Source organism: Bos grunniens, chromosome 2 (assembly GCF_055505025.1).
Source record: "Bos grunniens cultivar Pamir isolate PY7600 chromosome 2, Bosgru_T2T1.0, whole genome shotgun sequence".
Classification (NCBI taxonomy): domain Eukaryota; kingdom Metazoa; phylum Chordata; class Mammalia; order Artiodactyla; family Bovidae; genus Bos; species Bos grunniens.
In genome coordinates this window covers 92,802,418-92,828,840 of record NC_141166.1, presented here as the reverse complement: position 1 = coordinate 92,828,840, position 26,423 = coordinate 92,802,418, and the positions used below count along the sequence as shown (strand labels likewise).

At 36.9% G+C, this 26,423-nt stretch overlaps 1 protein-coding gene across 6 annotated transcripts in view; it reads left to right on the top strand.

Annotated features, from left to right (window-relative positions):
- Window positions 1–26,423, top strand: part of STAM2 (signal transducing adaptor molecule 2) — a 47,062-nt gene that overhangs the window by 12,353 nt on the left and 8,286 nt on the right. For 2 of the 6 annotated variants that reach the window (XR_015146256.1, XR_015146259.1), the window contains exons 2-11: window positions 10,149–10,233; window positions 11,282–11,357; window positions 11,470–11,568; window positions 12,465–12,611; window positions 14,572–14,641; window positions 15,247–15,433; window positions 21,371–21,465; window positions 23,618–23,772; window positions 23,907–23,994; window positions 25,790–25,844. Coding sequence is in view for 4 of the 6 variants with exons in the window: in XM_086353491.1 (XP_086209617.1) it covers window positions 10,149–10,233; window positions 11,282–11,357; window positions 11,470–11,568; window positions 12,465–12,611; window positions 14,572–14,641; window positions 15,247–15,433; window positions 21,371–21,465; window positions 23,690–23,772; window positions 23,907–23,994; window positions 25,790–25,844 (985 nt within the window). In the remaining 2 variants the exon portion in view is untranslated. The remainder of the gene's footprint in view (window positions 1–10,148; window positions 10,234–11,281; window positions 11,358–11,469; window positions 11,569–12,464; window positions 12,612–14,571; window positions 14,642–15,246; window positions 15,434–21,370; window positions 21,466–23,617; window positions 23,773–23,906; window positions 23,995–25,789; window positions 25,845–26,423) is intronic. The other 4 variants (XM_086353500.1, XM_086353516.1, XM_086353491.1 and 1 more) reach the window with 2 other exon arrangements.

Sequence of the window (26,423 nt, the reverse complement as noted above, 5' to 3'; positions counted from 1 at the left end):
AGTAAGGTAATGCTCAAAATTCTTCAAGCCAGGCTTCAACAGTACGTGAACTGTGAACTTACATATGTTCAAGCTCGTTTTAGAAAAGGCAGAGGAACCAGAGATCAAATTGCCAACATCTGCTGGATCATTGAAAAAGCAAGAGAGTACCAGAAAAATATCTATTTCTACTTTATTGACTATGCCAAAACCTTTGACTGTGTGGATCACAAGAAACTTTGGAAAATTCTGAAAGAGATGGGAATATCAGACCACCTGACCTGCCTCTTGAGAAATCTATGTGCAGGTCAGGAAGCAACAGTTAGAACTGGACATGGAACAACAGACTGGTTCCAAATTGAGAAAGGAATACATCAAGGCTGTATATTGTCATCCTGCTATTTAACTTATATGCAGAGTACATCATGAGAAACACTGGGCTGCATGAAGCACAAGCTGGAATCATGATTGCTGGGAGAAATGTCAATAACTTCAGATATGCAGATGACACCACCTTCATGGCAGAAAGCAAAGAACTAAAAAGCCTCTTGATGAAAGTGAAAGAGGAGAGTGAAAAAGTTGGCTTAAAGCTCAGCATTCAGAAAACTAAGATCATGGTGTTCGGCCCCATCACTTCATGGCAAATAGATGGGGAAACAGTGGCAGACTTTTTTTTCTGGGCTCCAAAATCACTGCAGATGATGACTGCAGCCATGAAGTTAAATGACACTTGTTCCTTGGAAGGAAAGTTATGCCTGGCATGCTTGTTCCCTGGGGTCGCAAAGAGTTGGACACAACTGCGCGGCTGAACTGAACTGATGGTTTTCAGCAAACCGTATAACAGAGGGTATCTTGGGAGTGTCACATAAGAAGAAAGTGAACTTGTAGGGAGGTAAAGCCTGCCCTATACCTTTTACCTTTTTAATAAATTACAATATTAGAAGGCAGTATATGATTTTTTTTATTTTTTTTCTTTCTTCCTGTCTCCCCAACTCGCTAAACTTTTCCTAGTCTCCCCACAAATGTTGGCATGACACGTGAAATGAGAAAAGAGTAGCAGTCACTCTTCTGTATTCCACCAGAGCAAGAATTTCAAATGTATATATTGTTTTACTAGATGATGTAGTAAATGAAGTTAAGCATGATATTCTATCTGATCCTTTGCTTATAAAGCAGAGTTGATCTAGCATTTTTATTATTCAGTATGTTTAAAATGTTCCTACATAGAGAAACTGACAACTGACTTGTTAAAAGAGTTAATTTAGCCATTTTGAACAAAAATTGCTGCCAAGAGGCAGTTTAATAGAAAATATACCCTGAGCCACATTGCCTTGATTGGAATCTTTTTACTGTTTACTAGCTGTATGATCTTTGCTAGTTACTTTTCTGTATCTCAGTTTCCTTATGTATTAAATGGGAAATCTTCTTTGGTTTCAACGTAAATAGTTGAGCATATGTAAAATGCTCTGGAACTGTCACTTGTGGTTGTTTTTTAATTATTGCCTGTCATTCATTACTCAGAGCTGTAAGTAGGTTTTTCTTTTAGGAGATAAGTAGTGTATTAAAGTAGAATTTATATTACAGCTTTCCCCATAGTAAACTGTATCAACAAAAATTTTCCCCAAACAAATCAAAACATTAAATGACGAGAATTAAAAGATAAAAATGTATGCTAAACCCAAGCACTCCAAAATGCTGAGTTTATGGTGGTTGTCATTGGAGTCAGAAAAGCAGGTGAAATATTTATCATCTTATCAGTGTGATGTATTTGGCATTTAAATATTTTAATCTAAATTTAACTTAACTAGAATTCTAGAGCAAACTAGAATCTAGTGTGGTCTACTAATGTAATAGCAAGTATATTTTATTTTAATAGTGTAAATATGTAGGATTTGCAAGCTAGAAAAAATTGGCTGTCCTGTATTTTCAAATAGTTATTTAGTATGTAATGAATTGGTGTAAAGAGAGAACATTTTTATGTCTTTAGTAAAAGCCTCAGCTGTGGTTTCCTGTTAGATACCAAAAAGAATTCTACTTATTCATTGGCTTTCCATTTTCTAGTTATTTCTGCTTTTGGAAAACAAATTTTTTTTCAATTTTTCACAGTTCTCCTCCTGTAATTTTAAGGTATAAAAATAATTGTTTTTTAAAATAAATACATAAAAAGCAACTTTTCCATTAAGGCCTAATAAGCATTGCTTTAGTCATGTCCTGAGATACATGCAGTATCCTAATTATAATAGTGTTTTATATTTCCTTCATTATAGTCTTAATTGTCTGTATATTGTGATTGTTAATGTCCATGTGATGGGGTGTAGTGTTGGTCTAATACAAACATATTGCCTTCAGAGAGCACACTGAGTATATTGTCCTAGATTATCCTAGGTGTTGGTAGTTTTGTGCACATTTGAAGGAGTATTGAAACTGTGCTTTAATGTACAAGTAGTCTTCATTTGACATGATTCCAGTGTGCATGCATTTAGTTACCGTGTGTTGGTTAACTAGTTTTCTTTGTGAGATAGGTCTGTTTTGATATTACTATATTCTAGGATGCCTTTACTCCTAAGGTGTGATAGCCTTTTTGGAGGTTTCAATTGATAGCCTAAAATATGGTCCTCTCTACTCTAGTTGGCTGGGGTACTAGTCTGCTTGGGCTGCCATAGCCAAATAACGTAGACCACGTAGCTAAGCAACAGAAATCTGTCTTCTCACATTTCTGGTGACTGGAAGTCCAAAATCAAGCTCCCAGCAGGGTTGGTGTCTAATGAGGGCTCGCCCCTGGGGTTGCAGATGGTTGTCTTCTCACTGTGTCCTCACCTGACCTCATTTTTGTGCATGTGAGAAAAGACAGGGAGCTCTCTGGTGTCTCTTCTTTTGAGGACACTAATCCTCTTGGGTCAGGGCTTCAACCTTATGACCTTATTTCACCTTAATTACTTCTTTAGAGTCTGGTCTCCAGCTCCAGCAGTGCTGGGTAGGGCTTCATGGTATGAATTTTGTGGGGACACAGACACTCAGTCCATAGCAGGTAGGAACTTGTAAAGACTCCTTGCATTGTGCAGCCTTCCAGTCTAATAGCAGGTGATCTGTGCTAGACCTCATAGAACCTCACCCAGAGTGTGTGGGAGTGTGGGTGTATACAGCATAGCCCTTGACCAACAAGGACCCACGATTAAATCCCTATGCTCAGAAATCTGGCCTCTGTCTCCTAGGTGCCTTATTTGGGCTGTTTCTACTTGTGTTTTGGGCTTCCCTGATAGCTCAGTTGGTAAAGAATCCACCTGCAATGCAGGAGACCCTGGTTCGATTCCTGGGTCAGGAAGATCTGCTGGAGAAGAATACCCACTCCAGTATTCTTGGGCTTCCCTTGTGGCTTGGCTGGTAAAGAAGCCACATGCAATGCGGGAGACCTGGGTTTAATCCCTGGGTTGGGAAGATCCCCTGGAGAAGAGAAAGACTACCCACTCCAGTATTCTGACCTAGAGAATTCCATGTATAGTCCATGGGGTCGAAAAGAGTCAGACACGACTGAGCGGCTTTCACTACTTGTGTTGGGACAAGAAAGTATGCCCAGGTAGAACACTAGGGCCATGGTGAGGCTTACTTCATATTTCCCTTCTTTCAGAAACCTCAGATGTGCACTGCTTGTTGTTCACTTCCTGACCACAGTTGCCTCATATATTTTGGCCTGTTTTATTCTTGTTTTCAGCCCCATGGTGGCTCAGATGGTAAAAAATCTACCTGCAATGCAAGAGACCAGGTTCCACCCCTGGGTCGGGAAGATCCCCTAGAGAAGGGAATGGCAACCCACTCCAGTCTTCTTGCCTGGAGAATCCCGTGGACAGAGGAGCCTAGTGGACTACAGTCTCCCTGGTTGCAGAGAGTTGGACGGAGTGACTAATAACATGCTTGTTTTCAATAGAGTAGCAAGTCTGGTACCAGATGTTCTGCCATGGTTGAAAGCAGACCAGTCGTGAGTTTTTATTTTCAAACATAGTAGGAAGAGCTTTAAAGATCTCTTTGAGGCATGCTTATTTTATATAATTTTTTTTTTTTTATTACTGATGGAACCTATTTTCTTAAAAGTTTTACGGGTTAGACTTGAATCCTTTTTAATGCTGTGTGTTGAACATTATGGGCTGTGTAGAGGGTGAGTCTTTTGTTCCTTATAGGTATTGATGGACTGATTCTTTATGATATTCTTAGAATCTTTCTGAAGTATTTCACGGTGTATTTGAAGCTCTCCATATACAATCATAACCTGGTGATGGAATGTTATGACTTACACCCACCAAACCCTGGAAATTTAGAATTTAGGCCCCAGGAGGGCTCTTTTAACTCTCCCCCGCTCTATGTATTTGACATAGGATAATGTGAGATAGGGCCCCAACACTGGGCATGGTGACATGCTATAAAAGAATGGTTCCTTAATTATAATATTTAAGATTTTTCCTGGAGTTTAAAATACTTTTAAGCGCATAATTTAACTGTTATTTCCTTCACTTGAAAAATGAAATACTTTTTGGCAGGCCATTATAAAGTCTTTAGATTTTATACTTTTTAAAAAGGGTAATTGTGAGTCCTATATTTGTAGAAAGTAAACTATGCTGGATAGAGTATTTAAATTAGGATTTTTCCATTTTCTATAAAAGATCAAGTAAAAAAAATTCTGTTGAGATATTTTTGAAATTGTTGGAAGGGTTTTGAGGGGATATCAAAGAGGCTTCACACACAATTATGTATCACATAGCCAGAAGTGAAAAAACAGTCATTAAAAATTGAGTTCTAGCAGGAATAGGTAGGTTATTGGATGATCTAAAAATCAGTTGTGGAGGAGCGGGGCGTGAGTGGATGTTGAGTGTATTGGTACTGATATACATGTATGCTGACAAAATTTGGTAATTGATGGTGCTGGCTTCTCAGATCAAAGAAGAAAGGATAGATTCTTAGATCCCCACTTCACCCCATGTGCCAGATGAAATTCCAGAAAGACTAAGAATTTACCTGTAAAAGATAAATAATATATATATTTATATATAAAGAAAAATATATTGGGGGAATATTTAATCTCAGGTAGTTGTAACACTGCCAAATGACATTAAAAAAAAAAAAATAACCTATCTGTGCAGCAAGAACAAAACCCCATCCATTATAGGCAGAGAGAAAATTTGACCATGAAGCTGGCAAGTTGTAATATATGTGATTTGCTCTTCAGACTCAAGATAAATATATATCACTGTACTAGAAGTCCTTTGCCTCCTTCTGGAGGCATTCCTTTCCCCATTCACCCTGGCTGTGTTTTTAGATGGACTCCTAGAGGTATTGGTATTGTCATTCCTCTTTAGTAAACAAGCGGAGAAGGGAACCTCCCTTTAAAGCTCCCTGGTGCTGTTGCCTTTTGTTGCCACTTGGTGTTGCTATTGAAGCTTGATTCTGTGGAGCCCCTAGTATTGCTCAGCTATGAGGCTCTTAATGGTCCAGAAGCTTGCACAGACTTCACTGGGGCCACATGGGGCTTCTTAAGGCTATTAGAGTTCATTTACTCAGAAGCTCTGCTGTTGTTTCCCCCTTTAGAGTCATTGTACCAGGGTTATAGGGTATGAAGGAGCAACCAGCACCATTCATTCATTCATTCAACAAATAATTACTTAGCACCCGCTGTGTGCACTGGATACTGTTTTATTTATTTTAAGTAATAATAGTGAACAAAACAAAGCAAAAACTTCCTGCCACTTGGAGTCTACATTCTTTCTGAGGGTTGGGTGGAGGGAGAAGAGTGGTGGCAGAGAGAGATGATGGGGTTAAGTGTTAATGCTGTGACACATCTGCAGAAACTTCTCTGCACACAGTTCTGATCTCTTTTAATTATTTTGCTATTTATTCTATGTGGGACATCAATATGAGTGATTCCAGTAAGTGTAATAAAGAAGAGAGGCTGAGTACTTGATGGATTTAAATTTACAGTTCACTGATGACTTCTCGCTAGCTTATATAGGCACTTTGTGGCCACGCTGTATGTAGTGGTGCATCATGCAGCTATTAAAAACGGTGGTGGTGGTTGTTCAGTTGCCAAGTTGCGTCTGACTCTTTGCAACCCCCTGGACTACAGCACATCAAGCTTCTCTGTCCCTCACCATCTCCTGGAGTTTGCCCAAATTCATGTCCTTTGAATCCATGATGCCATCCAACCATCTCATCCTCTGTCATCCTCTTTTCCTTCTGCCTTCAATCTTTCCCAGCATCCGGGTCTTTTCAAATGAGTTGGCTCTTCGCATCTGGTGGCCAAAGTATTGGAGTTTAAACATCAGTCCTTCCAATGAATATTCAGGGTTGATTTCCTTTAGGATGACTGGTTTGATCTCCTTGCAGTCCAAGGGACTCTCAAGAGTCTTTTCCAGCACTACAGTTCGGAAAGCATCAATTCTTCAGTGCTCAACTTTCTTTATGGTCCAACTCTCACATCCATACATGACTACTGGGAAGACCATAGCCTTTACTATATGGTATAGACATGTATTTATGAACATGAAGAGATGATTATGTTAAGTGGAAAGGCACCTTAGGAAGTAATATATTTAGGATGATCACATTGTTGAAAAGTACTTTTTCTCTACCCCTGAGGTCTCCTTCCTGAGCAGGGAGTTCTGTTAGTTTCACCCAAGTCTGCCTCCACTTCGTTATTTACTCCATCCCTGGTATAATGACTTGAGTACACGTGCATGCTGAGTCACTTCAGTCATGCGACCCTATAGATTATAGCTTACCCGATTCCTCTGTCCATGGGATTCTCCAGGCAAGAATACTGGAGTGGGATACCATACCCTCCTCGGATCTTCCCGACCTAGGGATCAAACCCACATCTCTTATGTCTTTGGTATAATGACTTATCTGATTGTAAATTTGAGAGTAATTGACCCTCCTGGTGCCTGTTGTCAATGTAAGAGCTGTCTGGTCTTTTTACAGCCATGAATTGATTTCTTCTTGGAATAATTGTGCAGGTGCTCAACCCTGCAGGGAGAGGTCTGCTCTGTCTTTTGCTAACACGTCCATCTCTGGGGCTCACTGCTACCAAGCCCATTTGTCCAACACACCTAAAGCTTCTATTAGGAAAGACAGTGATATTTTATTTTTTGTTTTGTTTCTTGTTCATAACTTTGGCAGGGAAGTGGTTATCAGTTTTTGGATGCTCTCTTTTATTTAGTTTTATACATATTTTCCCCCATATACATGCTAGAAAAAGGTCTGGGTAAATATGCATCATAGTTTTCCAAGAGGTTCGTAGAACTAGGAGATTTCCCCCCCCCCCTTTTTTTTTTCTGTCTGTACTTTTGAATTAACTGGGATTATTAGATGTGTTTGAGAAATAGTTAAACATTTTCAACCTCTGAAAAATACAGCCTGGCCTGACTTTCCCTGTAAAAGAACTAGTCATCTTTCTACCAGGGAAGAAGCTAGACTTGAGTGATAAGTTTCTACCTGTAGAGCTTGATGCTTGAGTCTACAACTTATGATAGGCAAAAATATATTACTAAAATCTCTAACTTAACATTTCACCATCAGAATAATTGCCTTTATCCTTAAATTTACAAGTTTTCAGTTTTTTGTATCCCTTAACTACTCTTCTGGATATAGATGAATTTACTTCTTTTGTCTTTTAACCTTCCTACTACCTTTGTAAGTACTTAATCTACTATCTTCACTGTACATTTGCCTTTGCCAGTGAGATTTTTCATTTCAAAATGTTTGTATTTCTAGTTTTGATGTTTGCTGCTTAAAGCTTTAACATTTCTCGTAAAGACAGTTTCAGTTCAGTTCAGTCACTCAGTCGTGTCCGGCTCTTTGCGACCCCATGGACTGCAGCACGCCAGGCCTCCCTATCCATCACCAACTCCCAGAGTCTACCCAAACTCATGTCCATTGAGTTGGTGATGCCATCCAACCATCTCATCCTTTGTCGTCCCCTTCTCCGCCTGCCCTCAATCTTTCCCAGCATCAGGGTCTTTTCAAATGAGTCAGCTCTTTGAATCAGGTGGCCAAAGTATTGGAGTTTCAGCTTCAACACTAGTCCTTCCAATGAACACCGAGGACTGATCTCCTTTAGGATGGACTGGTTGGATCTCCTTGCAGTCCAACGGACTCTCAAGAGTCTTCTCCAACACCACAGTTCAAAAGCATCAGTTCTTCAGCACTCAGCTCTCTTTACAGTCCAACTCACATCCATACATGGCTACTGGAAAAACCATAGCCTTGACTAGATGGACCTTTATGGGCAAAGTAATGTCTCTGCTGGACTGGAAGAAACATAAGCTGGAATCGAGATTGCTGGGAGAAATATCAATAACCTCAGATATGCAGATGACACCACCCTCATGGCAGACAGTGAAGAGGAACTAAAAAGCCTCTTGATGAAAGTGAAAGTGGACAGTGAAAAAGTTGGCTTAAAGCTCAACATTCAGAAAACTAAGATCATGGCATCTGGCCCCATCACTTCATGGGAAATAGATGGGGAAACAGTGTCAGACTTTATTTTTCTGCACTCCAAAATCACTGCAGATGGTGACTGCAGCCATGAAATTAAAAGACGCTTACTCCTTGGAAGGAAAGTTATGACCAACCTAGATAGCATATTCAGAAGCAGAGACATTACTTTGCCAACAAAGGTTCATCTAGTCAAGGCTGTGGTTTTTTCTGTGGTCATGTATGGATATGAAAGTTGGACTGGGAAGAAGGCTGAGTGCTGAAGAATTGATGCTTTTGAACTGTGGTGTTGGAGAAGACTCTTGAGAGTCCCTTGGACTGCAAGGAGATCCAACCAGTCCATTCTGAAGGAGATCAGCCCTGGGATTTCTTTGGAAGGAATGATGCTAAAGCTGAAACTCCAGTACTTTGGCCACCTCATGCGAAGAGTTGACTCATTGGAAAAGATTCTGATGCTGGGAGGGACTGGGGGCAAGAGGAGAATGGGACAACAGAGGATGAGATGGCTGGATGGCATCACTGACTCGATGGACGTGAGTCTGAGTGAACTCCGGGAGTTGGTGATGGACAGGGAGGCCTGGCGTGCTGCGATTCATGGGGTCGCGAAGAGTCGGACATGACTGAGCGACTGATCTGATCTGATCTGATCTGAATGTCTCTGCTTTTTAATAGGTTGGCCTTAACTTTCCTTCCAAGGAACAAGCATCTTTTAATTTCATGACTGAAGTCACCATCTGTAGTGATTTTGGAGCCCCCAAAAATAAAAGTCTGCCACTGTTTCCCCATCTATTTCCCATGAGGTGATGGGACCGAACACCATGATCTTCGTTTTCTGAATGTTGAGCTTTAAGCCAACTTTTTCACTCTCCTCTTTCACTTTCATCAAGAAGCTCTTTAGTTCTTTGCTTTCTGCCATGAGGGTGGTGTCATCTGCATATCTGAAGTTATTGATATTTCTCCCGGCAATCTTGATTCCATCTTGTGCTTCATCCTGTCCAGCGTTTCTCATGATGTACTCTGCATATAAGTTAAATAAGGGTGAGAATGTACAGCCTTGATGTACTCCTTTTCCTATTTGGAAGCAGTCTGTTGTTCCATGTCCAGTTCTAACTGTTGCTTCTTGACCTGCATACAGATTTCTCAAGAGGCAGGTCAGGTGGTCTGATATTCCCATCTCTTTCAGAATTTTCCCCAGTTTCTTGTGATCCACACAGTCCAAGGCTTTGGCATGGTCAATAAAGCAGAAATAGATGTTTTTCTGGTACTCGCTTGCTTTTTCAATGATCCAGCAGATGTTGGCAATTGGATCTCTGGTTCCTCTGCCCTTTCTAAAACCAGCTTGAACATCTGGAAGTTCACGGTTCATGTATTAATGATGCTAAACTCTTTTAGCTTTTGCTTGTTTATGAAACTCTATCTCCTTCAAATCTGAGTGATATCTTTGCTGGGTAGAGTGTTTGTTTTTGTGTTTTTTCAGGTGGGTGGAGTATTCTTGTTTGTAGCTTTTTCTCCTTTCATCAGTTTGAAAATATTACGCCATATTCTTCTGGTCTGCAGAGTTTCTGCCAAAATATCAGCTAATGGTCTTATAGGAGTTCCCTTGTGTGTAATTGGTTTCTTTTCTCTGGATACTTTTATGTCTTTCCTGGCATGTAAGACATCCTAATTTTTTGTATGTTTATCTCTTATAGAAAAGGCTACAAATGAGTACAACACTACAGAAGATTGGAGTCTTATTATGGACATATGTGACAAAGTTGGAAGCACTCCTAACGGGTAAGATGGCCAGTCATGCCCAGTGAATGTCTAGGAGCTTAATAATCTGTATCTCTTTTCCTGATATAATTCTGGAAGGAAATGGGATTTTTACTGTTTCCTTTTGGGAGTAAAAGTAAAGACATGCTACTGGCTGAATTTATGTGGTTAATCTTATTCTGAAAGAACAAACAGAAAAGAATTAACTGAAAACTTGAAATATTGAAGTGTATAATTAAAGCCTTGATACAGGGAATTCCCTGGTGGTCCAGTGCTTAGGACACTGTGCTTTCACTGCTGGGGGTCCAGGTTCAATCCCTGGTCGGGGAACTAAGATAGAAGACTCAAGGTACAGCTCAAAAAAAATATATATATATATATATAATGCCTTGATTCAATAGGGACAGATGTTAACAATGAATAGACTTAATTATTTAGGGCATTCTCCTGTGACTTAGACATGTTATTAATGAAGTAGATAAATATAACAATATATAATATATTGAAAAGATCTTTCAGTAATGAATAGATAAATGCAATAAATCATGATGAAAAAGTGAATATAAATAATAGTGCTTTGAGGATGGAATGGGGCCATTAACCTGATTATACATTAGAGGTTTAGAAGACTGATGAAAGCATTTGTTTTAATGTTCCAGCTTTTTGAAGTTTATTCATGCATGGTTATACTTAAATCATATGAGACTATGTATCTTGCTAGTTTTTTTCCCCACAAGATAAGAATTTGCTGTCTGAAAGCTGTCTTAAATGTAAAGATAATTTTTATGATACTGTTCTCTTGTGTTGACTGACCTTTTTGAAATGATTTGACTTTTGATTTTGGGATACACAACCTTTGCAGTAAGCATTTTTTCCCCTCTACAAGTCTATGAGCAAAAGGTGTAAGATCATTTGATAGATTTATTCCCTTAATGAAGTAAAGTTTGCAGGTGTACATATAAGGTATTGTATGACCAAATAGCTTTTAAAGTTACTTGGTTGTAGAATACCTTATGTATTTAATGCTTGAATTGAAATTCTGAATACTTAACTTTCTTCATTTTTTTAGAGCAAAAGATTGCCTAAAAGCCATAATGAAAAGGGTAAATCATAAAGTTCCTCATGTTGCTCTGCAGGCATTAACTGTAAGTGAAAGTCATGTTATTATTTGGCCCAAATTTTAAATGTGTTTGTTTCAGTAAGTTAAGTAAAATTACATCTCAACATTTGTATATTGATTTTTATTTTAATTAATAGCTTCTTGGGGCTTGTGTGGCAAACTGTGGAAAGATATTTCATTTAGAAGTGTGTTCCCGTGATTTTGCAACAGAAGTACGTGCTGTGATAAAAAATAAGGTAAATTTTAAAAAGAAAAGAAGTTTGAGTCATTAAAAAATACATATGCTGTGTTATTTTAACTGTGTTATAGCATTAGTAGAGTTGTAAGTGAAATCCTTTTAGATAAATTTGAAACGAAACAAACTTTCTGTTCTAAAATTTGTTGTTTGCATTTGTAGCACCAAAAACTGTTTTCCTCCCTAAAGCATATATATAAGTGATAAAGCTGATCTTTATTGAGGATTAGCAGCCACTGCTTTAAGCATTTTATGTATGCTATCTTGTTTAATGCTCTTAGCAACTCTTGGAAGTTAGATTCCCAGGTAATTCTTATTTTATAGATGGGGAAACTAAGACTTAAGAGTAACTTGTCTAAGATTATGCAGCTAATAAGTGGCATAGCTGAAGTTCAGATGTAAGTGTCTGTGATACCAGCATCCAAACTAACCATCATTCTATCCTGATTCCCATTAGAGATGGTGAGCAAAGGAGGCCTTTGTTTTAGAGAACAGGGTGGAGAGGGCCTTTGTGATGGGGTTGTTATTGGTTTATTTGTAATAGAAACTCTGATTCACTATGTTCATGCTATTAGTGACAGAAATCTCAGAATTTTACTTTAGTTGATATAAAAAGTTTAATCTAATATTGAGAATATTAGGAAAACATGAAATAATCTATGAATATGACAGATTCATTGTCATTGTATAAGACATAAACATTAATGTTCAAAACAGGTGATTTTCCAAGAGACAAGTATATATTAAAATAGGTATTTATCAAGTGCTCATCTAAACTAAGATATGCTGGACTTTTGTGGATATTCATAAAACTAGAGAATTTTGGTGGTAATTCTCTTTGTTAAATAATTCAAGTGCTTATTTTAACTATTTTATTCTTTTCCTTTTCTTTAAAAGGCTCATCCTAAAGTATGTGAAAAACTGAAATCTTTAATGGTAGAATGGTCAGAAGAATTTCAGAAGGACCCTCAGTTTAGTCTAATATCTGCAACTATTAAATCTATGAAAGAAGAAGGAATTACTTTTCCTCCATCAGGTTCTCAGGTAAGAGATTCATTCAGACTCATGGATGACCCTATACTATAGTATTTTGAAGGTATATACCTTATTTCAAAGCTGGCAAGGTCTATCTTAGTCATTACTCACCTCCACTCTATATGAGTTTGTCTAGTGTAGTGACTGTAATTGTCGAGTGAATTCTACACATGAGAACTTTGAGAAGTGAGTCATCCATAAATAATCTGTTTAATGTGACTCTGAATCTAGAGTCATGCAAAAGGCATAGATGTGTGAGAGAGCCCTTATGTTCAAGGTATTTATAGTCAATTGAAAGGGTAGCTTTATATATGTGAAAAATAACTGATTATAAGTGACAAAGATGGATGAGGGGTGCAAAAGTTAGATGCCAAGAAGAGGTAACTGTAGACTGGGATGGTGAAGAAGTTGAAGAGTAGAATTTTTAGGCTGGAATGTAATTCAGTATGTAAGGGGAGTAAAGAGGTTGTCAAGGGAGGAATGACATGAATCATTTCATGGACTTGAGAAAGCTCGAGGCCTGTCTGCTGAAGAGGGAACATGCCTGGAGTATGCTGTAGTTTACGTATAAAATGGGTTGTCCTGTAAGGCTAGAAGTTTATTTGAGGACACAGGGACAGCGTTTGCAGGACCAGGGTGGAGGCAGGGATAATGATTCCCAGAGTCTGTGGTGTATTTTGGGTCTGTGGGGGAAAAACACTGTATCTTGGGTTCTGCTCTCAGTGTCTCTTGTTTTCTCAGGATATGGGCTAGGCAAAGAAACTAAGAGAACTGTGTATTTTTTCAATTTTAGACCATAGACTGAAGACACAAAAAGAACCTTTTCAGTTGATCAGATCTATGGGTTCAAAGTAGAATGTAGTGAGGTGGATGAGCTAGAATGTGTTACAGAGAGTGAAATAAATCAGAAAGAGAAAAACAAGTGTCATGTATTAGCCCATATAAATGGAATCGAGAAAAATGGTACTGATGAACGTATGTGAAGGGCAGGAATAGAGTTGCAGACATGGAGAATGGACTGGTGGGCACTGGGGCAACACAGGGTGGTACAAATTGAGAGAGTAACATTGACATATATGTACTGTTATGTGTAACATAAGTAGCTGGCAGGAAGCAGCTGTATGTAGCACAGGGAGCTCAGCTTCAGTGCTCTGTGATGAAGCAGATGGGTGGGATGGGGGATGGGGTAGGAAGGAGGCTTAAGAGGGAGGGGATATATGTATACTTATAGCTGATTCACATTGTCATAAACAGCAGAAGCTAACACAACATTGTAAAGCAGTTATCCTCCAATTAAAAATAAATTTAAAAATAAAAGTCTTAAAAGTAATAAAAAGCCAGCTTTTCCTTGCTCTGTCCTTTCTGCAAGTCATTCTCAAAAATCTGTGTTGATGATTCGGAAAAAACTGGTTGATGGTTCGGAACCCTGGACATCTCTGTCTTCCATGCCCTTAAGTTTAAGCATGACTTTCCTTAGTCCTCTGCTATGTCTGAAGAGTCACCACCATTCAAACACAATGAGTAGTGAAGGGGGTTAACAGGAGCTGCCCCTGTTGTTTGTGTCCCGCCTCTGCTCTTCTTCTTTATCCTGGCTTCTTGGTACTTCTGTGCAGCGTATCACCTCTCACTGAATTGGAGGCTTTGGACCACCGAGATCAGGAAGTGCAGTCAGGAAAGATGTATATTTAAGTACTTTTCTTTATGCCAGGTTCTGTGTCAGATACTAAGATTGATGCAAAATGTAAACCAGTTCATGCCCTTTGTGATTTTTTTCATGTTTTCTTGAAAATTCTGATGTTCTGTTTTAGTATTTGAAAACAACTACTTAAAATTATCATAAAGACCTTCACTTTTAAGTCAAACTCATTAGTTACATTAGTTGTTTTTTTTAATTAGCATGTGCAAGTAATTATAGAGCTTGTGTTTTCTTTGAAAAGGTAGTTGTGTTCATTTTACTTATACATTACAGACTGTCTCAGCTGCTGCCAAAAACGGTACATCATCGAACAAAAACAAAGAAGATGAAGATATAGCTAAAGGTAAAGAATCAAGCACATGTAGTTTAGTATTGCTGATCTTTGCAGAATGATTTATTGGAATAAAAATTAAAATAAAACTGAGTTTACTTGTAGTATTTTACCTCAAATCTAAAAATCAGTGGAGTCTGAAAACGTAAGAGAAACAACTGACATGATATAAGGTTAATTGAATTCATAATCCTTGCAAGTATTGGTTTTTAGTGTCCTACCTTTGAAGAGATTACATTTCACCTTTTCTTTAATGCCAAAGTTATGAGTCAAGCACAGAAATATGTTCATGACTTGTTCTATATGGAAAGCTACCCATATTATAATGTCACAATCTGTTTGCTGTAAAAATAATAGCTGCTGTATATGACAGACTGTGATATTAAGGAATGAGCAAAAACTTTATTTTCAAAAATGTCATAGTTGTCTGCCCTGTCCCCTTTTGCCCCCACCCCCAGCCTACAAAAGCTAATTGTTTAGTATTTAACTGGACAAATAACATTCACTTGATTTATTCTTATTAAATAGTATATTATGTAATATTTCTTTTTAAACTCTTAAAAAATCAGAGTTAATACTGTCTGTCTTGTTTTTTGCATTTTAATTTTTCAAACTAGCTATTGAATTATCATTGCAAGAGCAGAAGCAGCAGCACACAGAAACAAAATCCTTATATCCATCTGCAGAAATTCAGTCAAATAATAAAGTTGCAAGGAAAGTGAGAGCTTTATATGATTTTGAAGCTGTTGAGGACAATGAACTCACTTTTAAACATGGTGAAATTATTATTGTTTTGGATGACAGGTATGTTTTAAATGTTTCTGGAATATTTTGAAGTTATTCAGTATCATATCCTTAATTTAGAATGCTGAATATTCAGCTTTTGACTTTGGTGTATTTAAATCATACTAGAACCTTTTCTGCCTTAATTATTTCTTTCTAAAATTAGGGTAGTTTGAGTTTCTTACTCTTTCATTAAATTTGGTAATAAAGTGTTCTTTGTATCTTGGGTTAAAAATGTATTGAATAATATTGTTTATTATCACAATTGAGACGCAGAAATATTCAGTCATTTGGATGTATTTACATTGAGAATTGTATATACCAAAATTACTGGCAAAAAAAAAAAAACAACTTTAGGAAGAAATATAGCAGTAATACCTTTGATCAGCTCAGCTAAAAACTATGCTCAGCTCCTCCCCAGTTGTTAATCTGCTACTGCCTCTCCCTCACAATTTCTCTATCACTTATACTTGTAATAAAGAATAGATTTGTCTTTACTGAGACTAATTCTACTTTAGTTTGCTTTTAAAAGAAATTGATGAAATTTAGCAAGAGTGAGACCTAACAACTCGTTACTAACAGATTGCAAATGTATTTGGTATCCATTATAAATAACTTAGTAAGGATACATTAGTGTATTTTTAAATGGGTAGAAACCCAAAATGGTTTTACTTTGCTGCAGTAAATATTTATTGGGAAAATACTATATGAATATGCTGTGTTTATTTATAATAAAGAATGAGGAAATAGTTCTTTTCTTCATAAAACCTAGAATAAAGGAAGGGAGTTAAGATTACTTTACAAGTAAATATGTGGTATGGAGATTGTGAATGCCATAAAAGGTAATGTTGGGGTCCAGAAAAAAGCGGAGTCACACCTGGTACACACCTCTAGGAAAAAAGGCTTATCCAGTGGGTTCACTTTGGGTGAACTTTGATCTTACAGAACAGGAAAATGAAGGTCTCTTACACAGTCAAGATAACATTATGTTTACTTAGAAAATAATCATTTTTTTTTTCTTAAAGAGTCTTTTTTGTTTTTCTTTTTTAAATAATCATGTGGACCAGAGCACATGATCCCTGAAGGAGAATAAATAGATGTGAAGGTGAAGGGTTAATATGGGGTCTGAATGCTGACAGTCTGAAATGTCAGGCTTCTGGGTGTAAAATGTTTATAGAAGAACTTAAGTTTACACTTCTGATACTTTTATACAAGCATAAAATGAAGGACATTTATAAAATAAATGTAAGAAAAACTACAAAATGAGCATTATTTTTATGTAATGAGAAAATTTTCCAGTGTAAGTTACTGCTCACAAGGTAAATAACAGTACTGATCAGTGGCACAGCTGCTTCCTCATTTTCTTCAGCAAGTCTGTTCTGCTCACTGCTCTGATAACTCAGTTTTCTTCCGATTGTTTCTTATGTGGTTGTCGTGACTCCTGCATACATACCATATCCCTTGATGTCATTTGATGTTCATGTGGCATTATGTTATCTGTATGGTCTGCAGGCTTGCAGTATGTAAAGGGTTACGTCATTGTGAAGCCATGTGTCTTTTCGTTGATGTCTAGTTAAAGCACAAATCCATTAAATAACTTAGACTCATATGAAACTATTTTCAGTTAAGGCTTATCCTTGCAAAAGAGAATGTTTTTTTCTGTTGTAAACTACTAAGAGAATTCAACATGAATATGATGGAATATGTAGGTTGATTAAATGTCATTTTGATGTTGCTGCTGCTGCTGCTGCTGCTGCTAAGTCACTTCAGTCGTGTCCGACTCTGTGCGACCCCATAGACGGCAGCCCACCAGGCTCCCCCGTCCCTGGGATTCTCCAGGCAAGAACACTGGAGTGGGTTGCCATTTCCTTCTCCACATTTTGATGTTAGGAAACCCCAATCTTAAAACTGCCATAGATGTGCTCATCAACACACATAAGTAAAATGATCTCATTCTAGGAGATTGGTTATTACTGGCAAGATTTTAAACACAAATGCACACTTGGGTACTAAAGTTAAATGGCCGTCTTGCATTAAAAAAGAGGTCATCTGGATGATCCAGAATATGACTATATCCATTGTTTTTATATTCTGTTGAAATTAAAAGTACAAAATTTAAAACTTCACATATAGAACTTTAAGTCCCTTGAAAATATATCATTCTCAGACTTCAGTTTAAGAAATACTCAGCTGATAGACAGGTGCAGATTCCTTATTAACAGAGTATACCAAAAAATGTCATTCTTAGTGCTCCCAAATATTATAAAGGATCTAGAAATAAATAGGAGAAGGCAATGGCAGCCCACTCCAGTACTCTTGCCTGGAAAATCCCATGGATGGAGTCGGACACGACTGAGCGACTTCACTTTCACTTTTCACTTTCATGCACTGGAGAAGGAAATGGCAACCCACTCGTGTTCTTGCTTGGAGAATCCCAGGGACGGCGGAGCCTGGTAGGCTGCCATCTCTGGGGTCGTGCAGAGTCGGACACGACTGACGTGACTTAGCAGCAGCAGGAATAAATAAACCTAACAAAGACACTTAAGGACTTCATGGAAAAAAATTATAAATCCTTTGAAAGATATAAAATAATATATATATTTATATATCTATAAATGGAGTGAGATGTCATTTATGCTGAAGAAACCTTAATATTGTAAAGATTACTTTTTCTAATATTAATACATAAACAGTTCATTCTGTCATTAACAGCTCAATAAGACTTTTTTCCAGAGAACTTGGAAACATTTTTATTTTGACATTAATATGGAAATATGAAGGTCTACAATAACACAGAGAAGGTACTTTTCCTGTCATGTATCAAGGCATATTAAGAGGTTATAATAAATATAGTCTATTGCAACAGGATGGAATCCAGAAATAAGCTTATGAACAGATAGCAGCTTGCTGTTTGAAAGATAGACTATCATAAATCAGTAGGAAAAATGATGTACTATTAAATAGATTTTGCTGGGATGAATTGACTTTCTATGCAGTATAAATAAAATTTGATTCAGCTTCACACAGTACATAAAATTTCATTCCAAATAAAGACCTAAATGTGGAAGAGTGCTGTAAAGGAAAATGTGAAACTATTAGGCAAATATAAAGGAGAATAGATTGAGGAATTCAAGGTATTTGCATAATACAGACAAACAAATGCTCTTCAGATATGTACAGAACTCCTACATATTCATGAAAAGAGACGAATGACCCAGTGGAAAAAGAAAAATGGACAGAAGATATGAACAAGCAGTCTAGGGAAGAGCCAGTCTGGATGCTCAGAAGTGCAAATGGGCACAGCAGTAAGAGATGATTTCTCCTGTGCAATCCAAGTGCTGCCTGGACAGTTAATACATGGGAGCAAAAATGACATTCTCACATGCTGCTGAGGGAAAGGAGGTTGGTGAATTGCCACAGCCACTTCAGGGAACATTTGACAGCATTAGTGAAATGGAAAATGCTTAGGTTCTGTGGCCCAGCAAGCCTGTCTCTGTGCACATGCCTAGAGAATTGTTGCATGTGTGCCCTAAAATCTAGAATCATTATTACCCCAGCCTTTATAAGGGTGAGAGAAAAGACTGGAAATAACCTAAATGTCTGCCTGCATGGGGATGAGTACATCAGATATGCCATATCTGTGTGATGGATCTTTAAAAGGGATTAATAAAATCTGAAAGAATTAACCTATAAAATTTAAAAGATATATAATGATTAACATTTATGTTAGGTTGGCGCGAACGTAATTGTGGTTTTGGACCATCAATTTTAAATCATTATAGCTAAGCTCGAACATATCTTCATTAATCAAAATAGGAACCTTTTCAATCAACACATTTTTGCCAACAAGAAATAAGTTTACTTATTCCTGTAGTATAAAAATCTGTGCTCCAGATCAATCCTAAAGGGTTCTACTCTACAGCATTGTGTCTAGGATTATGGTCTGTACTGTGCACTTAAAATTTGCTGTGAAGGGAGATCTTACATTGTGTTATCACCAAAAATGAATAAATAGAGATGGGTGGAGAAAGTTTTAGGAGGTAATGGATATATTTATTGTATAACCTGTGGTGATGATGTTCAGATGCATACTAATTTGCAAATCCATCAAGTTGTACGGTAAATAGGTACAGCTCTTTGTATGTAAAAACTTTAAGAAAGTGGTTTCGAAAAATTAAAAAAAAAAAAATCCGTTCTTCGGGATTTGACTCTTGGAAAGCATTTTCTGCCTCAGGCTGGTTTGTGGAATCATTTTCCCTGCAAAAAGTTGTTGAGATGCTCAAAGAAGTAGTCAGTTGGTGAGAGGTCAGGTGAATATGGCGAATGAGGTAAAATTTTGTAGCCTAATTTGTTCAACTTCTGAAGCATTGGTTGTGCAATATGTGGTCAGGCATTGTCGTGGAGAAGATTTGGGCCCTTTCTGTTGACCAAAGATGGCTGTAAACATTGCAGTTTTCAGTGCATCTCATCGATTTGCTTAGCATACTTCTCAGATCAATGGTTTCACCAGGGTTCAGAAAGCTGTAGTGGATCACAGTGGCAGCAGACTACCAAACAGTGACTGTGACCTTTCTTGGTGCAAGTCTGGCTTTGGGAAGTGCTTTGGACCTTCTTAGCAGTCCAACCACTGAGCTAGTCGTCACCAGTGGTCTTATAAAATCTACTTTTCATTGCATGTCACGATGTGATCAAGAAATGGTTTGTTGTTGTGGCGTAGAATAAGAGAAGATGATACTTCATAATGACGATTTATTTGATTTGTGGTCGGCTCATGAGGCACCCATTTACCGAGGTTTTTCACCTTTCCAATTGGCTTCAAATGCCAAATGACCGACCATAGCACGATCGACGTTGAGTTCTTTGGTGACTTCTAGTGGTTGTAAGAGGATCAGCTTTGATGATGTTGTTACCTTCCGATGGCTGGCCACTGTGCTCCTCCTCTTCAAAGCTCTTGTCTCCTTTGCAGAACTTGAACCACTTGAACCACTGCACTGTCCATTCATTAGCAGTTCCTGGGCCAAATGTGTTGTTGATGTTGTGAGTTGTCCTTGCTGCTTTACTTTTGAACTCAAATAAGAAAACCACTCCAATTTGCTTTTTTGTCTAACATCATTTCCCTAGTCTAAAATAAATATAAACAAGTAATAAGTCATTAGCAAAAAAATATAAAGCAAGAAATGTGCATTAAAATGGTGTATAACATAACCATATTTATTTAAGAACACTCCAATATCAAATGGCAAAGTTCAACAACGCAAAACTGCAATTACTTTTGTACCAACTTAATATCTATAGAGTTGGCTATACATATCTATATATATCTATATCTGTAAGCTCTATAGATAAATATAGAGTTTATAGATATAGTGAATGAATAACAAATATATCTGAAGGGAGGTGACGTATCAACTTGGTGGTGGTATGAAGGATGGATGTGAGTTTGGGATTTGGAGGTGTTGATAAAGGAAACTTCAGTGTTATCTGTAATGTTTTGTTTTGTTTTTTTTAAAGTACAGAATCAAATATGACCAGTTGTTGATAGGTTCTGAATTTAAGTATGAGAATATAGATGTTTATTTTATTTGTACTTTTTTATATCTCTTATTAAGTTTACTTCCCTGGTGGCTCAGATGGTAAAGAATCTGCCTGCAATGCAGGAGACCCAGGTTCTTTCCCTAGGTTGGGAAGATCCTCTGGAGAAGTCATGGCTACCCACTTCAGTACTCTTGCCTGGAGAATTCCATGGACAGAGGAGCCTGAAGGGCTATAGTCCATGGGGCCACAAAGAGTAGGACATGACTGAGCAACTAACACACAAGTTTAAGAAGAACTACTTTTAAATATAGTGGGATTTGAACTAGTATTTTCAAAGTAGACTAAATTTAATTTTTATTTTAATTACTCTTGACACTAATGAAATATAGAGTAACAAATGGCATTTTTGTACTGTATTTTCAGTGATGCTAATTGGTGGAAAGGAGAAAATCACAGAGGAATTGGACTCTTCCCATCTAATTTTGTAACATGTAATTTAAACATAGAATCAGAGGCAGGTAAGTTAAATCTATGGAAAGGTTAAATCTATTGAAGTTTTCTGTTTGAATTTTATGATTTGGTTTGAAGTATAAAGTAGATTGGCATTTAATTCTTATTTTCAATAATTTATTCATGGATAATACAGTTTAACCTACTTCTTCCCAAATTAAGGGGTTAACTTATCCCAGGTCAATTCCAAATTAGAGTTATTTCCTTATCATTATATTTTAAATCCTTTGAGAGTTAATGTGCATAGGTACATATAAGGCATAAAGTAAGCTATGCTTGACCATGTAAATATTTACATCAGTTTAATTATGGTTTAAGAGGCTATTTGCATTTGTCTAGTACAAAAAATGTTTTATTCATCATTGAAGCGCAGTATCAAAGCAGGCAGGTTGGGGGATCCATTGACAAGTGCTGAGTGTGATTACAGGGGTTAGGAGTACTCCTAAATTGTAGATTTTTCCTTACATTGATTTGGTCCCGGGGAACTCAGAACAATAACAAAGTAATGTAATCAAGACAGTAGGTTCCTAGTTCACATCTTCTGAACTTCCCTCAGTTTTGCAGCCACAGACAGTTCTACACAGCTGCTGCCAACCATGCCAAGAAAGCGTCCATTTGTTAGGCAGGCAGGGAGTTGGGGGGTAGGGTGGTGGTGCTGAGTGTGCAGAACAACTGGTAATAATACTAATGATGGTGAGGGTCAAAAATAAAATTGCTCAGTGGTATTTAAGCACTCGTTTATCAGCTGTTGTGCAAAGTCCTTTGCTTGCACTATTTCATTTAATCTTCTTAAGTCTGTGAAATAGGTACTTTTGCTATCCCATTTTATAGATAAGAAAACTGAGGCTGAGGTTATTTGGCTAGTAGGTGGTAGAGCCAGGATTCTAAAGTCGGGTACTCTGCCATTAGAATGTACTTGTACTGACATAGCTGCTGAACATACTGCTTCTAATCTTTATCGTTCTAGAGAACTTAAATTGAAAGCTGTACAGCGTGTGTAGCATCATCTTTGTGTAGACTGAATGATGCATTCAGTTAAAATTGAGAGAGATGAATACTGAGTACTCTGCCACTCAATACTTCTTTTGCCTCCATTCTGACTCTTAAGTTGATATGAACATTGGAGACACTAGGTTTAATAGCTTGATAGACCATGCTCAGGGAATGCCGTAGAATTCACTATAGGCTGGAGAAATTGAGCTTCTATTTTTACAAGTAAAAAATACCCTGGATTTTCAGTAAATCCTCGTGTTATGCTAAGCTCTGCTTCTTAGGGCATACTTGAAAGTTAACTAAATATTTGAAATAACTGTTGGGACTTAAAACTTCTTTGGTTATATAGTTTTTGATTATAATTTTTTTTAAATTTTATTTTATTTTTAAACTTTACATAATTGTATTAGTTTTGCCAAATATCAAAATGAATCCGCCACAGGTATACATGTGTTCCCCATCCTGAACCCTCTTCCCTCCTCCCTCCCCATACCATCCCTCTGGGTCGTCCCAGTGCACTAGCCCCAAGTATCCAGTATCGTGCATCGAACCTGGACTGGCAACTCGTTTCTAATTCAAATTTACTTATTAAAATATAGTACATTGTGGCAGTTCTCCAGTGAGCAGTTAAATAATTTTCTATATATATGTATATATATTTTTTTAAGTTATTTTTCAACCTTCTCTTTTCTAAGAAAAGTTTTTGTTTTGTGTTACTGTAACTATTATCAGGTTGAAATCAGGTCTCTTTAAATTTTTTTACATGTAGAAAATAATTTTTTATAGCAGGAAAGAGTGTAGTTCATAGATTTAACTCTGAAATTAGCTAATTAGATAATACTCTACTCTCATATATATATTTTCACCTTAGCAATAACACTCAGTTTTAGAAAGGTGCCTGTAATGACAGCTCCCGTTAATATTGCTTACTTGTTCCACTAGAATGTAAGTTATATCAGGGTAAGGATTCCTGTTTGTTTTATTCACTAGTGTATTTTCAATGCCTCGAACAATGCTTATCATATAGTAAGGGCTAAATAGATAGTTGTGGCATGAATCAATGACCATATGTAATAACGTATATTGATTACAAAATGTTATGATTATATTGATTATGAAATGTTGTTATTTAGAGTTTCCTTTTTTTTTTCTTATGAATAATCACAGGCTATTTATAAATTAATGACTAAACTACCAAGGTGAATACTGAGGAACTTAAAGTTTACTTTGTTTCCATAGCAGCTGTGGACAAATTGAATATAATTGATGATGAGGAGGAGGAAATTAAGAAATCAGAGCCTGAGCCTGTTTATATAGATGAGGTAGAGTCATTCTTTTGTTTAATGGTTAAACTGTCAAGACTTTTAAAATGTGTTATTCTTGAGAATGCTTGAAAATAAATTTTTATAATCATTGAAATTAAAACTCTTCGTAAGGTGTCCTGTTACTTTTTTAGGATAAGATGGATAGAGCCCTGCAGGTACTGCAGAGTATAGATCCAACAGATTCAAAACCAGATTCTCAAGACCTCTTGGACTTAGAAGGTACTAAGTGAATATTAGGGATTACCTTAATGTCATTTAATGTTTTAGCAATTTATAATGTCTTAAATTTTTTCTGCCTTGGGTTGCTTCCAGAGATTAGAAATCTTTGGTAGGAGGTAGACTAGTGTAGTAAAATAGTAAACATATGACTTGGAAGATGTTACAACCTTCCTATCCTGTTCATTGGGGAAGTCTTTACTTTTCTGTAAGCCCACTCATGAAATTTGCAGTTCAGAAAAGGACAGAATTAGAAATAGCATCATAAAGTAACTGAGCAAAATGTTGGAAATTCTTATTCCTCTTCTAATTCTCTTGTATCAGAATTTTAAAGGTCAAAATTATACATGATCTATGTTTACTTTGTAATGTAGGGGTATTTGATACATGCTGATTTGTCTTTTTACTCTCTAAGAAATTTGAAGCAATTAAAATAGATGTTTTTGTGCCTTTTTAAAAAATCCATTGGGAGAAAAATCTCTGGGATAAATGTTTTAGTTCAGTTCAGTCGCTCAGTTGTGTCTGACTCTTTGCCACCCCATGAACTGCAGCACACCAGGCTTCCCTGTCAATCACCAACTCCTGGAGCTTACTCAGACTCATGTCCATCGAGTCGGTGATGCCATCCAACCATCTCATCCTCTGTTGTCCCCTTCTCCCACCTTCAATCTTGCCCAGCATCAGGGTCTTTCAAATGAGTCAGTTCTTCTCATCAGGTGGCCAAAGTATTGGAGTTGCAGCTTCAAAATCAATCCTTCCAATGAATATTCAGGACTGATTTCCTTTTGGATGGACTGGTTAGATCTCCTTGCAGTCCAAGAGACTCTCAAGAGTCTTCTCCAACACTACAGTTCAAAAGCATCAGTTCTTTGGTGCTCAGCTCTCTTTATAGTCCAACTCTCACATCCATACATGACCACTGGAAAAACCACAGCTTTGACTAGATGGACCTTTGTTGGCAAAGTAATGTCTCTGCTTTTTAATATACTGTCTAGGTTGGTCATAGCTTTTCTTCCAAGGAGCAACCATCTTTTAATTTAATGGCTGCTGTCACCATCTGAAGTGATTTTGGAGTTCCCCAAAATAGTCTTTCACTGTTTCCATTGTTTCACCATCTATTTGCCATGATGTGATTGGACTGGATGCCATGATCTTAGTTTTCTGAATGTTGAGTTTTAAGCCAACTTTTTCACTCTCTTTCATTTTCGTCAAGAGGCTTTTTAGTTCTTCTTTGCTTTCTGCCATGAGGGTGGTGTCATCTGCATATCTGAGGTTATTGATATTTCTCCCAGAAGTCTTGTATAAATGTTATTAAATTTTTCATAGAAGAAAATCTGGTTATGAATATAGAATATTGTGCTACTGTATCAATGTTTACATTTGGAGATATAAAACTGTTATTTTGAAATGGTTTAAATAAATGAAAAATTTTCATATCTAATCTGTATATAATTATTTTATATATTGTGACAAGTTCATTTTATTGTAACTAATAATAGTATTCTAAGTATTTTTAAGGTTTTTGAGATAACTCCAAATTTCAGTCTATAAAGTAGTACTTTGGAAGAACATGGTGGGATTTCTGTTCTGATTTTTACTTTGCCTTGGTCACATGATATTAATATTAGTGCTGAATAGTATTACTGTTGGGTCTATTGCAGTCCTTTCTCTAGCATAACTTAATTCTCTTTATATTTTACATGGTGTTACATATTGGTGCTCTGTTGTTAAAAATTGTTGAAATTGACTTAAACTGGTTTTTTAGTTTCAAGATTTTTAAATATTTTTGTGTTTACAGATATCTGCCAACAGATGGGTCCAATGATAGATGAAAAACTTGAAGAGATTGATAGGTGAGATTCTTCATGCAGGAAATGACAAGTATAGTTTTCTTACATTGACTTGTTTTGGCAGAACTTTAAGCTAGAAAGTTTTTGTGGAACTGTTCAGTCTTTTGAAATTGTTTCTATTTCTAAAAACCCTTACAGACTAATAGAATGGTACTTCTGATTTCGGTAATAGCTTTTTTCATGGCAGTGTATTATATGTAGAATGATGGACTCCTATTTTCATTTTTGTACTTGGGCTGGAGTTGAGGGATAATGAATAATGAAGAGTAAATTTGAACAGAGCACAAAATAGAACAGGAATCATAGGCAAGCACTGTTTTATTATATAATGCAAAGTAGTATTTTTTGAAGTAGTATATAATGAAAAGTATTAAAACTTTACAGTGAAATTTCTTTTTTTACTCTAAATCCGATTTACACACCTTCTCTTCTCATATTTCTTCCTTGTATTTCTGTATTTCTATTGTCCTTTTGATTTCATTATCCCATCGAGTCTTACTCTTCCTTAGAGATAGCAGCCCTGAAGGTCAGACTGTCAGGGTTTTGAGCTTTTAACTTAGTTTTGCCCCTTCTCTTATTCCT